Source organism: Paramisgurnus dabryanus, chromosome 5, assembly GCF_030506205.2.
Source record: "Paramisgurnus dabryanus chromosome 5, PD_genome_1.1, whole genome shotgun sequence".
NCBI classification, from domain to species: domain Eukaryota; kingdom Metazoa; phylum Chordata; class Actinopteri; order Cypriniformes; family Cobitidae; genus Paramisgurnus; species Paramisgurnus dabryanus.
Window position 1 is genome coordinate 27,846,241 of NC_133341.1, and position 13,981 is coordinate 27,860,221.

At 39.1% G+C, this 13,981-nt stretch overlaps 1 protein-coding gene across 1 annotated transcript in view; it reads left to right on the forward strand.

The window, feature by feature from the left end:
* LOC135732597 (transmembrane protein 132C) overlaps window positions 1-13,981 on the forward strand; it is a 283,165-nt gene that overhangs the window by 78,895 nt on the left and 190,289 nt on the right. Inside the window, exon 2 of the mRNA XM_065250807.1 lies at window positions 7,303-8,191. Coding sequence (XP_065106879.1) covers window positions 7,303-8,191 — 889 coding nt within the window. The remainder of the gene's footprint in view (window positions 1-7,302; window positions 8,192-13,981) is intronic.

Sequence of the window (13,981 nt, forward strand, 5' to 3'; positions counted from 1 at the left end):
GTAAAACACTGCTTTATTGAAATTTCTCTTTTATTGTTTTTCTCTTTTTATTTCGCAATTAATTTAATCTTATGGACAGACCCCATTAAAAAATAACCTATAATACGGGTACTTCCGCTTGATTTGCTGTTTTGTTAAATGTTTGCTTTTAAAGAGCACGTATTTTATTACTAAATAACAACGTTATTAAAAAACATTATTTTCCACATACCGTACATTTTAGTAGCTCCAGATTTCACTCTCTTCCTGAAACACACGAATTTGAAAAGCTCTGTGTCCCTGATTGGCCAGCTAATCTGTATGTTGTGATTGTCCTGAATACCTCTGACGTCAGCCAGAAATGTGACGCTCCTTACCATGTTTGGTAGATTTGGTTGCTATCAGGAGTTAAATTACAGGCTGTTAATCTGAAGCGGGAGGAATTATGATAAAGTCGGTCTTGTCTACATCACCAATCCCAGGAAGTAATTTGTTGCCTACAATCTGTGTGTTTGTTGTAGTCCAAGAAAAGAGATTTAAGTTGCGTCATTGTTTACTTTGGGGTTTGTACCTTTGGCATATCGTTAGCATGTACTAATACACACTTAAACACCAAAGGAAATCTAAAAACGTGAATCGGACAATAGGTGCTCTTTAACTCTTTCGCCCCCATTGACAAGATATCTCGTCAATCAAGAGAAAACGCTTCCCTGCCAATGACGAGATTTTCCGTCTTTCCGCAATACCGCAACTTTTTAAACCCGGAAGTATTGCCCTATGGCAAGCGGCTGCATGTCCGTGTCTGTTTTAAAGATCGCTCTGAATGGGATCTCTATGAAAAGTCCGTCACAAAAATGGAATTATCTCTGCTTTTTGCTCAAAATGTGGTGTTTTTGCAGAAACCTACCCATATTCAAAAGCTGATTATAAAAGAATCGCTGAAGGTAGGATGAAAGAGGGTCTGTTCTTTCATTTGGTATATTGTATGTTTATATATTTAAAGAAGAACATTTTCTGAAAGGCATTAAACTTTGGTGAAAATCATGAAAAATGCTGGCGCTGGCAACTTTTTTTAAAAACGCTGGCGGTGAAAGAGTTAAAATATAATATTGGTGCAACAATGGCATTGCAATATTTCCATAAAATTTTTAGATTTGTCTTATTTCGTCCTGTTTCTCTATCTACAATATATCTTGAAATATTCGCATAATCAAAACGTACCTAAAACTTAGCTTTATTTATTTTTTGTTTTGCAAGCACTGATATTTCCTTAAAGGGACAATAAGTAGAATTTACCCCCATCTAGTGGTTAAATTGTATTTTGCATTCAAAGAATATTGCTCTCTAGCGCCTCGCTTTTCCAAATGCGTGTTGCAACTACAGGAGCCGTTATGTACTCACTGATCTCCTTGTCCGTTTCAGCTGGTTCACGTGTTCTGAATGAAAACGCGTTGTGGAAGCGTGTTGGTAGGCTAGTGCTTTTTGTCCCTCTCTGCTATTATAGTTTATCGGTATGGCGGAAAGACATGGAAGCCTCCTTGGCCTTACCTGTTCAATGTAAATAAAGACAAGAAATTCTAAGCTTACAAAGAAAATGTCAGATCATTGGCAGAGGTCATTTGACACCAATGAGGACATATTTATGAATATATACATTGATTTTAATTAATAAAACACTTAAAATTCTACTTACTGTCCCTTTAAGGAAACACAAATTATTATGAACTTATACGTGTCTGTATAAGTTACTTGTCTGGTAGAGCATAATTTTGCTTTGCTTTTATTAGTACAAATATAAAAATAAAACGACAAAAAAGTAGATTTACAGTCTGATGCATTGAAGCATTTGGCACTAGGGATGCACCGAATCCAGGATTCGGATTCGGATTCGGCCGAATACTGGGCTTTTTGACGGGGTTCGGGTTCGGCCGAATCCTAGATTTTTTTTCCACCGAACCGAATCCTAGGCTTGCGCTACGCTGGTCGACGTCACGCGGCCGTTGATTACACACATCGGGTGCTGACGTGGAGATGAGCTTTTTCTTTCGGTGAGCTTTAGGGGCTGGACACACCAAAACTTTTAAACACAGCTGAAAACGCCTTGAGGACACCAAATGCCAGCTGTTTTTCAGCCGAGCGCTTGGTAGCTGTGATGCTTCAGCTGTGAGCCGGTTGGTTGCTGTGGTAATGTCCCGCCCCTCCTCCATTATAATTGGACAGCCGTGTGAAAACTGACATTGACGAGCGGAGCTTCTCACTCAAAGTTAAATAATGTTTTCAGCGCGGAGCTGCTTGCTTATTGGAAAAACGAGCGTGTCGCAATGCATCGCTTTCATTATGCATAGGCTTATGGTAATTGTCAAAATAGTTTTCCAACTTGTCATCCTGGCATAATGTACAGTTAAAATTAAATAAAATGAAAAATACATGCTGTGGACGTTGTATAATTCATTAATGTGTTTTACTGTGTTAATGGAATAAGGATGCGAGTAGGATTCGGTATTCGGTTTCGGATTCGGCCGAATCTTAAACGGTGGATTCGGGATTCGGCCGAACCTAAAAAATCTGGATTCGGTGCATCCCTATTTGGCACATACAGTCTGTTTGGCAGACTGTCTTACGTTTGATTGGCAGAGAAGTCTAGGACTCATACAGAAGAAGAATATGAACTTAATGGGTTTCTATAATATATGTATTCGAGGATTTTGAAGAAACAATGGACATACATTTATACCTTAGTTATTTGCAAGAGGCCAGCGCATCATATTTTGAGTCAGGTAATGACATTTGCAAAATGTGCCATATTTTTATACGTATCAGGGCTGAACTTTAACTTTTTTTGCACATAGCACTGGTGCTACAGAGGTTGGAAGTTTTGTAGCACAGGCCAAACTGTTGTAGAACAAACATAAAACTTCATCATAACCATTAAGTTATTATCATGTCTGTAAACAAACACAAAAACATTACAAAAACAAGTAGTGAAGTTCATCACTTACATTAAGTTTCCATGCAGAGCACAAAAATACAAACTATTACAAAATTGTTTTTAGACAAAGTTTTTTCTTTATTTGCTAATAATTGAAGGGTGCAAAAACAATACCTCTAAACCCCAACACTACACTTAAAAGTAGAAAAGATCACTAAATAAAAACTCTTAATAAAATAATACATTTGCAAACTAGCAACCAAACCAATACCATGAAACCTTTTTTGTTTCTCCCTGAAGGGGGTCGCACACCACACATGTATTTAAAAATTGAACACATTATGTTCTATGAATGTACACACATGGCGGCTGTCCACTGTGACTCTGGACCTGGGCGCTGTTCAAATCCCTGCCGCACCAGAGAGCACCACAAACATATTTTAACACATTTGTCCCAAATCGTTACCGATTAACAAAGGTTGCTAACGCATATTTAGCTTTTTTAAGTAGAAACTGTCCAACAAATCTTGTGCTGTTTAATGTGCATGTCCGGTACCTGCAAGTTGTCCTACACGCGACGTGGCGCTCCTCACCCAGTGTGCAACCCCCCCGTTTCTTCTTTTCTTCCTCGCAGGCTTGTTTATGGTTCTGGATGACTTGAAAATACCTCTTCATTTTTTCCATCAACACACTTAACAAGCAATTGTGGAGAAATTGTGGGCGCGTTACTTAGGAATTGTGGGAAATGGAGTTGTATAAAATGACTGCAGCAGGGATGCAAGTTTTAATCGCACAATAGACACACAAAGAAGCACAAGGAAATCACTTCACACACTATTAAGCGGCTGTTATGAACATGCAAAACTGTTTGTTTGCGCGCGTGCTACAATGGAAAATTTATTCATCGCACATCGCACCAGTTTATTCATAGCACGTGCACACATATGTCACACTGTACAGCCCTGCGTATGCTGCGTTACCCTGATGGTGGTTGTGTTAACTCTTTCCCCGCCATTGACGAGATATCTCGTCAATTAAGAGAAAACGCTTCCCCGCCAATGACGAGATTTTCCGTCTTTCCGCAATACCGCTATTTTCCACCAGGTGGCGCCCTTCCGCAACTTTTTAAACCCGGAAGTATTGCCCTATGGCAAGCGGCTGCATGTCCGTGTCTGTTTTAAAGATCGCTCTGAATGGGAACGCTATGAAAAGTCCGTCACAAAAATGGAATTATCTCTGCTTTTTGCTCAAAATGTGGTGTTTTTGCAGAAACCTACCCATATTCAAAAGCTGATTGCAAAAGAACCACTGAAGGTAGGATGAAACGGGTTTTTTGTTTGAAAGCAAAGGGTCTGTTCTTTCATTTGGTATATTGTATGTTAATATATTTAAAGAAGAACATTTTCTGGAAGGCATTAAACTTTGGTGAAAATCATGAAAAACGCTGGCGCTGGCTGCCAACTTTTTTAAAAAACGCTGGCGGTGAAAGAGTTAAATTGAGGTCTTTTGAGTTGAGCAGTTTAGTTTCTTTTCCAACAGTTGGTTAGGTTGAAAGTGAGTCTGGAGGCTTAATGAGAATACAGTCCTGCTGTAGTACCATTTTGCCCTTGAGCAGAGCACTTAGCCTGGAGTTGCTCCTGAGGGACCTTTGCTTTGGTTGAAAATGTCCACTAAATGACAGATTTCAAGTTCTGTGATGCCTTGTTGACTTTACATAGCGTGTTTTGAGAGAAGCTGGCCCGAAGGCATACACACACATGTATGCATTTACTTACATTGCTCAAGTATTGCATATCGATACATCACAAGTATTTTCTTATGAAATTGCATTAAAGAGCACCTACTTACAGGCTGTATTTCAGAAGCAGGCAGAATTATGATAATGACCGTTGTGTCAACGTCAATTGTCCCAGGAACTAAACTGTTGCCTACAATCTGTGTGTTTGTTGTAGTCCAAGAAAAGAGATTTACATTAGAGAACTTGCGTCATTGTTTACTCTGGGATTTGTACCTTTTGCTTATCGGTAACATGTCCTAATACACACTTACACACCAAAGGAAATATAAAATCGTGAACCGGATAATTGGTGCTCTTTAACATTGTAGATTCCTATATTTTAAATGTATTATATATGTGTGTAGCAGGTTGCTTTTCTGGAGAGCGGGATGTGCATAGAGAGGTGTACCTGTAGTGCCCCGAGCAACTGCTCCCTTGGCCAATTAATTTGAGTTATTTAGTAAACACATACTTTTATCCAAAGCAAATTTCAAGTATTATGTGATTGTTTTGTGATATTTCAGACCAAGCGTGCCGCACAAGCCCTGAAAAGTGAAGCCAAAACGTCTCGATCGCCCCCCAGTGACTGGTCCCAGTATAGGTCATAAACCCCGCCTCCCCATGTTATTCAATGGGACTTGAGACCAACTAAAAAAATTAATTACACTTCAATTATCTTTTTTTCGAAGCTGGTTTCTGTTATTTAATGTAGTTTTTATCACGCTGATGTACATTCAAATGTTTGTTTTTAAAATAGGTTTGTGTTTAGTTAGTTATTTAATTATATAAAAACGGTGGTGTCACGTCATGATTGACAGCTGTGATATCGTGTGATATGCGCATACGAGAGCGAGGGCGGGGTTTTGACTTCGCGGCTTCCCTTCCTGCTCACTACTGCGCATGACTGGTCCCGAAATCGCTATTGCGCAGACTCAAGACCCAAGATGTCAGCGCCATATCAGGACACTGGCGGCTTCACTTTTCACCAATGGAAGAGAGCGAACAGGCGTCGTCCATCTTTTTTTACAGTCTATGTTTCAGACTGGTTAGTTGCCAACTAACAGTGCTCTCCCAAAGCATTTTTTAATTATGGGCTGCAGCACAGCTTTGGCCGTCATGTTTTTTAGATAAAACTGCATTTATGACATGGCTTTCACAGAGCAACTTGTTTCATTTCCGCAATGAAGTTTGCAATTGCTTACATCAATACTGAGAACAAGGACAGGTACAAGGAAATTTATTATGTGTTAAAAGTGGATTTGCTTTCCAATGAATAATTTTTCTTGTACTATGTTAATTCTGACTTTATGCTGTCAGCGTTTCAGTTTATTTGGCATTTTTGTTTTCCCTGGTGAGATGATCATTAAAATAGTAATTTTCCTAATTGTAAAACTGTACTTTACATTTATCAAAGCTTGTAGAAATAAATAAAGTTGGTAATGCTTCAGTAAAGCTGACATTATACAAATGAGTAGTTTTGTTCTTGTTAAAGGGACATTCCACTTTTTTTTGAAAATATGCTAATTTTCCAGCTGTAACCAAGGGGACTATTTTCGGGCAGTGCGTAATATCAATACGCCTGCTGCAGCCATGTTACAGAGGCAAAGTCCTTGATTATTACGCCAGTATGAGAGTATAGTTCCTAGCCATATCTGCCTAGAAAATCGCAACTTTTAATTTTCTGTCGGTCTTAGTACACGATGTAACTACAGAAGAGTCAAGTTTTAAATTGGAAAAATATCGAAACTCTTTGGTTATTTTTTTAGCGCGATGCTAATGGTCTAATCAGATTCAATGGATTATGCTAAGCTATGCTAAAGTGGTACAGCCAGACCCAGAGATCGGCTGAATGGGTTCCAAAACGGTAAATATCAAATGTTTAACTTTAGGGGAGCTGTAAAATGAGAATATTTTCAAAAAAATGGATTGTCCCTTTAATATAAATTTTTGATTAATTTTCCCAAAAATTAGTTTTTGTGCCCAGTATAGTTAAACAGCTTTATCCTCAGTGTTAAAAAATGCTACATGCATGGGTGGGAATGTGCCCTTGTCTTTGGTTTGGGTCATCTGTGCAAGGTCCTCACTTTTAGTCTGCACCAAAGTCGGTTTTATCTTCCTGAGTTTTTACCTAGTAAACATCTGGTAGTACTCACAGTTGTACTCATGCATATTGATGACATTAATGTACGGTTTGGACCCGAAAATACAGCGAGGTAGCTGTCAAGATTGTCTAGATTAGAGCATCTGCTGCGTATGTAGATGTTTTGTTTATTTTGTTATTTTAACATGCTCTCATTCTATCGCTCTCCTTTTAAAACTCTTTTCCTGTCTCTTTATTCTGACTGTACCATCTGTTCCACTCAAAACATTGACTTACTGTTCACACACAGAAGCACACAAGCACACACAAAGATAATTATCCTTCCAAAGACCCTTGGCCCTAATTTCATTTGTGCCTCTAGAATCTCTGTAAATAAAAGCTCTCATTGCATAAAAGAAAACCAAAACCAGGGGACACTTTAAATCAGAACTAAATGCCATTTTGCCTTGTAATCACATCTGAAATGTGCCTGTGAAACTAAATAAACACACTGATTATCTCTTTCTCTCTCCGCAGAGTGTGAGTGCAGGAGTGGAGGTAGTGATCTCGCGCCCAGGTTTTCCTCCTCTCTGCCCACGTACCTCCCCGTATCCTGCCAGCTGCAGGGTGCAGAGTCATCTTTCTTTCTCCGAGAGGCCACGCAGGAGGTGATGCGAAACGGGAGCTTGCAAACACGCAGCGAGCCTCTTTTTCTCCACTTGCCAGATGCCGGCCCTAATCCCCTCGTATCGGTCAACTGTAGCTATGGCAACCTAACTGTGGAGACGCCCGTACCACCTGATCTCCTCCAGGGGGCGCTGCCACGCTCTTTCCGCTCCTCCGCACACTTGACACTGGGCCGAAAGGTAAGAGCACACCTGGTGACCAGGAGGATAGGGGTGGATCGTCCTCAGATCCAAGTGTTGTTTTACCTGGCGGGCCGCAGGTGGGAAGACACGGATACTCCCGCAGAACTCTTGCCATGCGTCCGTGTCGTCGGGATCCGCGAGCCGGGGGAAAGTTCTGTATCAACCGCCTGCCGTTTGGAAGGAAATCTGGGAATCTGTGTAGCCCAGCTTGCCATCCCTACAAGCTGGTTTAACCCTCCCCCTCCGCCACGCAGGCGAACACAAGAGCCAGTTCCAGTCACAGTGGAGCTGCATTACACCATTGTTCCTCCAGAGGGCCTCAGAAAAGAGTGTGTGGCAGGCAGGGTGCAAGGCAAGGTTGTCGTTCAGGACGGGAATATGCAGAGGATTGGGACAGTGAGTCTTGCCACTGGAGAGAGCAAAGAGCCCAAAAACAGACTTAGACTGGATGGTGACATAGAGATTATGGTGCCGCCCAACCCAGTTAAACAGGGACAGACTGTGGGATTTCAAGTACTAATGAGTTCTGCGGCCACCACTGAGCAGTTTACACTCAGGTAAGATGACGTGCACACCTTTGTCATATGCATGCATACATTACCTGCAAGGGGTGTGAAATGCCTCAGTGTCAGAGCTGGATTTGATTCTTGTTTCGATTCAATACTTAATACAATTCTTATAAAAACGGGGAATTTCAGCTTATAAATTAGTAAAAAGAAATTAAAGAGCCACTTGCCATTCAGATTTTCGTTCTTAGTAATATTTTTCCTATTTAAAACTTGACTTTTCTGTAGTTACATTGTGTACTAAGACAGACGGATAATTAAAAATGCAATTTTTTTTTAGGCCGATATGGCTAGAAACTGTACTCTCATTCCGGAATGATAATCAAGGACTTTGCTGCCGTACAATGGGTGCAGCAGGTGCAATAATATTACGCAGTGCCCAAAAATAGTCCCCAGCTATTATAGTTACCAAGGGACTATTTTTGGGCGAATCAATATTGAATCAGCCACATAAAAAAATGAATCCCAAAATATTTTTTTTACCCAGCCCTATTCATAGTGCACTGTTCTGACAACGAAAATGTGATCACAAAATGTATTATTACTGGAATTTAATTATAATAATACACAATCCTTTCAACAGCTTAATTTTAATGTTTAACTCTTTCCTCGCTATTTACGAATTATCTCGTCAATATAGAGAAAAATGTGCATGGAAAAACGTATTTCTGATGAATTTATATGGTAATCTGTAATACCGAGACTATTGGCATTGGCGCACCTACCCAATTTATAAAAAAATGAAACAAAAAAATTATTTACCAATTTTAAACTCCGTGTATGTTTTGATAATTGTTCTGAATCTGATCTCTAACAAAATTCCTTCACAAAAATGCAATTATGTCAGCTTTTTGTTAAAAAATTGTATTTTTTTTAAATAAAAATGGCCATATTTAAGAGTTTATAAGCAGAGATAAAACTATAGATAGGATGAAAAGTTTTTTTCCCCCCCTGTTTTTATTGTTTGTTTGAAAGCATAAGGTCTGTTCTTTCATTTGATATTTTTATAGATTTTTAGAAGAAAATTAACTTTACAAGGCGTTTTGTGTAACTTTTGTAAAAATTACAAAAAATGCTGGCGGGCAATTTTAAAAATTAAAGGCTGGTGGGGAGTCCTGCACGGGTCCATTTTTGGAGACCCGCTCCCGCCCGTACCTGCAAAGTTCAGCACTAGATCCGACCCGTCACCCGTGATGATATAAAAATAAAATCTGCACCCGCTCAGACCCATTAATATTTGGCCCGTTACCCGACCAGTACCCGCACATGCATAAATCACACACGCTAAAATCATTCCAATTTAAGTGCTTTATTTTAATCTCATACCTCTCTCAACTTCACAACAGTGTCATGAATGGGTTAATGAAACAGGCTAAAGTGCGCTTTGTTTTGCACCGTTCAAGTAGCTTACCACCGGCACCTTAAATAGGCTATGGAACCTGATAACTATACACAAATAGACCGATTAATGAAAAATGAACAAGAAAAAATACAACCTACCTACACAACCCCTGCTGTGCTCCTAAGTCGCGTCTCAAAATGCTTTTTAAGAGATGTTCCCAGCTTGTGGCCATTAACGCCAAAACTTTATGCAACTCCTGCAACGCTCGCTCCAACTAGGCTACGGGAAACATCAACAAAGGTCGCCCACTGTTGCATTGGTGGTGACGTGATGGGTCAAATGTCATATGTTGCGCGTGTATGGTAATTTAGACATACAAATATTGCGCTACTACCCACCCTCACGGAGTTAAAAGAAAATCCACTATTTGGCAAAATATGTTGAACGGGTCAAATGGAACCAAATGGAGTCCAAATTCAGATTCAGCGATGAATAACATATTTTCGTCAATAAGCGTAATCTTATTCAGGGCTTGACATTAACTTTTTGAGGAACTTGTCCTTTGGACAAGTAAATTTGTGTTTTACTTGTCCATGCACAAAAGTCACTTGTCCGGGTAAAGATTTTTAATATAATGTATTTTTTGTGTTTTGCTAATAAGCAAGGGATTTTCATGGGTGGCCAGGCAGGGGCCAGCAGTTACTCTGGGGTGGCATATAAAATCTCTATCATCCAACCTTAAAATACTTTTAAGTATTATAGGTGTGTTAATCAGAATAATGTATAACATACAATTGCTACAATACTTTAATTTGTATTAAAATGAATTGAGATTAACATACAATTTATAAAAAGCTGAAAAAACTATAGAGACCAGAAAAGCATGTGAATTTTGAAGGCTACTTTAATGTATTTTACTAAGATTCATTTGGCTGCATCATGCTACTCTTTCTGAAGAAGGATGCTATATCTGCTGCCTTTCTCTTCATTTTTCCCACATTTCAATGATTGACATTAAAACACTAAAGCAAAACATTAAAACATTACCATGTTTTAAAAAACTTATTAGGGTAAATGTATCCAGATTATCTGTTATATATAAAATCAATCTTAACCTAGCATTTATGCTGTAATGTTCGTGTGGGTTTTTAATGTACAGTGACGAACTCTGTCATATTTAAATCGGCTGTCGTGCGGAGCAAACACACGTAGGCGTGCTGAAAGAGAGATTCTCCTCATAAAACAGATTCTTAAACAAGATTTTAAGCCCATTATGTGTTTTTACCGAACTTTAGAAGAGAAAACGCAGTGATGAAAACGCGGTTGAAGTGTCTGTCATTTATATTCACGCCGGAGCCGGAAGAAACATCACTCTCCACTCCACTCCATGCTGTCCCGCGACTCCCGCCCCTTTGTGTTCGTCGATCAGGTTTCATGCGCGCGCAGCTTGTTTAGTAACAACAATAAACAGTTAACATGTAAACGTGTGTGTGTGTCGGCTCGGCGCGCTCTCTGTTCAATATTCTGCTCTGTGTTTGCGCTGCGCGTTCTGCTCTCTCGTTAACGGCACATAACGTAAAGAAACATTGTTTGAATTTTAACTTGTCCAGTCGGACAACTAATTTTCTCTTATACTTGTCCTACAAAAAATTCACTTGTCCCGGACAAGCGGACAAGCCTTAATGTCGAGCCCTGTCTTATTGAACCATTGCACAAAAAACTATCACAACCACCATCACCATCCAGTGCTAACTTTAATACATATGGACACAAGTCACAGTTCACATATGTATAGCGTTCGCACTCCGGATCACTGGCAGCATTCCAGACCAAAGGCCTTAGGGCTTTCCCGGACATATGATAGATTAGACTTATTCATAAGTAGCACCGATAAGCCAAGCTTCAGACTACTGCTGTACACGTTCCAGCTCCTCTCCCCTCCATCACTACTGTTGAGTTTTATAATGGGCAATAATTAGTCTCAGCCATCAGCTCATGAGAATCATTAAAATGGATGAAGCGAAGCGCTGAGGTTGGTTCTCAAAATGCAAATTTTCGCTTGGTCAGCGGTTTTAGCTGCATGTTTACACCCACAAAGTTATAATTGCATTTGATTTAGGATGGCATTTCACTTTAACAGGTCAGGTAGACCTATTAAAATACATAGTTAACTACTACATGTAAAATTTCTTTTTTCTAAGTCTGAGCGATGCCATCACGGTGCGTCTGTGTCTGGGATTACGAATATCTGCAGGATAATCGCTGTGGAAAACTTCTCTCCCATCTCAATTAACTTCCGTCAGCAGAGAGACAGATACACGCTGGCAGAGGGAGATGCTATTGTCTCTGCTCGTTGAACGATGGTGGAACATCAAAGATTCTCCTGCTGGTGTCGTTTGGTGTGTGATGTCTTTCATTTCGCCACCTGCTATCTGTTTAGATAGAGGAAATCAAAATGTTTTTCCTCCTACCCATGATGGGGAAAATCTGCCAGCCGTTGTTTGTTTGTCTAGAAAGGCAGAAATTTCTGCCCTCATTGTTGCGAGGAGGGGAGTAAAATAGCTAAAAATAGGCGCGTTTGTTCCTCCAAAAATCAAAAGCAAGATTGTATAGTTTGTGATTCGCTTGCTTGTGCGGCATACACGTGAAGAGGCACGGGCCTTTGAAATTGCACCTCCACAGACAGAATCGTGGTAACAAAAGATGAAATCTTTTCATATTTTTGTTTTGTACTTTTGTCACAATGTGTGAAGTTTTTTGAGTATAGATCAGCAGCCTAGAAAAAACTTCAATAACATGAACAGAATTCAAGATTTTTGCATTCTTATGAAGCTATAATTCACTGTTATTTATCTCATTGTTTTTTAGGTAAATCAGATTACTATAATTAGGGGAGAGCGGGGCACAACCTAATGCTTTTTGGTTTTGGCTTAATCATTTAAAAAAATTGTTTGATTAATTATATTTTTACACAAGCAACACACACATCTCTGCTAAAAATGAACATTTGAAGTTTGTTTCTAGTACTTACCATTCTTGGACAATTACACCAAATGTGACAGAAGTGCAAACGTTACAACTTACCCCATAGGTGGGGTTAATTGTAACAGGCAGGGGGTTAGTTGTAACACTTTCTAAAAATTTAAGTTTGCAGGCAAATATTTGAATACTATTTTGTCTATATACTTGAAGTGGATATTGTTTATATATCTGTCTATAATAGACAGCCCTTTTCTAACAATAGTTCAATTATAAATGGATACAAATGTCTAAATATGTGTGAAAAAGCAGCACAATTATGACAAAACATTTTTTATATGTGGCCCAGTCTGTAATAACCATAATGCAGTTTCAAAAATCTTATTCTGAGATAATGAGCATCAAAGTCTGATTTAAGCAATTCATTTCATTATGATTTCAGTCTTTGATGTGACCTTATTCAATCAATATTAAAGATATGAACAAAAATAAATTTGACACACGATTTCTGATAAGATAGGCACATTTATTTTGTTTCATTTTAAGCCCTAACAAACATTTTACAGCATTTCTTTTACATGTTTACATTGTTATCAATGGATAGATGGACAGTTATACAGCCGTTCTTATTCTGCACCGAGGCAGATGTGATCTTTACCTTGCTACCTTTACTTGAGCTGTAATTTACTTTATATGTAAACAAAAATACTCACTTGTTTTTTGGACGTCAGTCTCTTTGTATTATGACAAGATGCTAGATAAATTGACTTTGACACAATAGTCAGATGGGCAGATGGGAAATGTATGGGTTTTTATGCATCAAATGCATGAAGCATCTACTTTGATCACTGTTTTGGACTCCTCTGTCTGTCCTGCTCCATCATCTGTTTATTCTTTGCAGCTGTCAAGAGAGGTTTCTAGAGAAGAGGCATTTACATGTCGTAATGTGATGCTTGTTGAACAAATCATGTACAGTTTTCTCAAATGATTTGCCACATTTCTTCAATTTTAGTACTTGTTTTCAAATCAGTAAGCAGCACAGCTGTCTAAACTGTTTTGCATATCTGGCTAGTTAAAATATTTTACTGTTTTTACACAGTTTCCAAGGCTAGGCCCTTTTAATTTGAGAACTTCAAACAATATTGTAGTTTTGCATTTTATTGTAGTCAGTGTTGTAAATACTGACTAAATTCTCCCATTGTGAGATCGTCCTATCGTCAGCCTGTGAGATTGCCGATACACGATAATATCGGGGGCGAGGCAATAGTTTACTTATTTATTTATACATTTTTACCTAATTTATGTACTTGATCGGTGGACAAATAAGAAGCTGATTTACTCTAAGGGCGCACTCACATTATCCCAACCAAACCAAACCATGCCTGGGCGCGATTGCCACCCCTCCCTACTCCCCCAGGTGCACGCACTCACACTGTACTTCTTATCGATCCGAGTCCGGG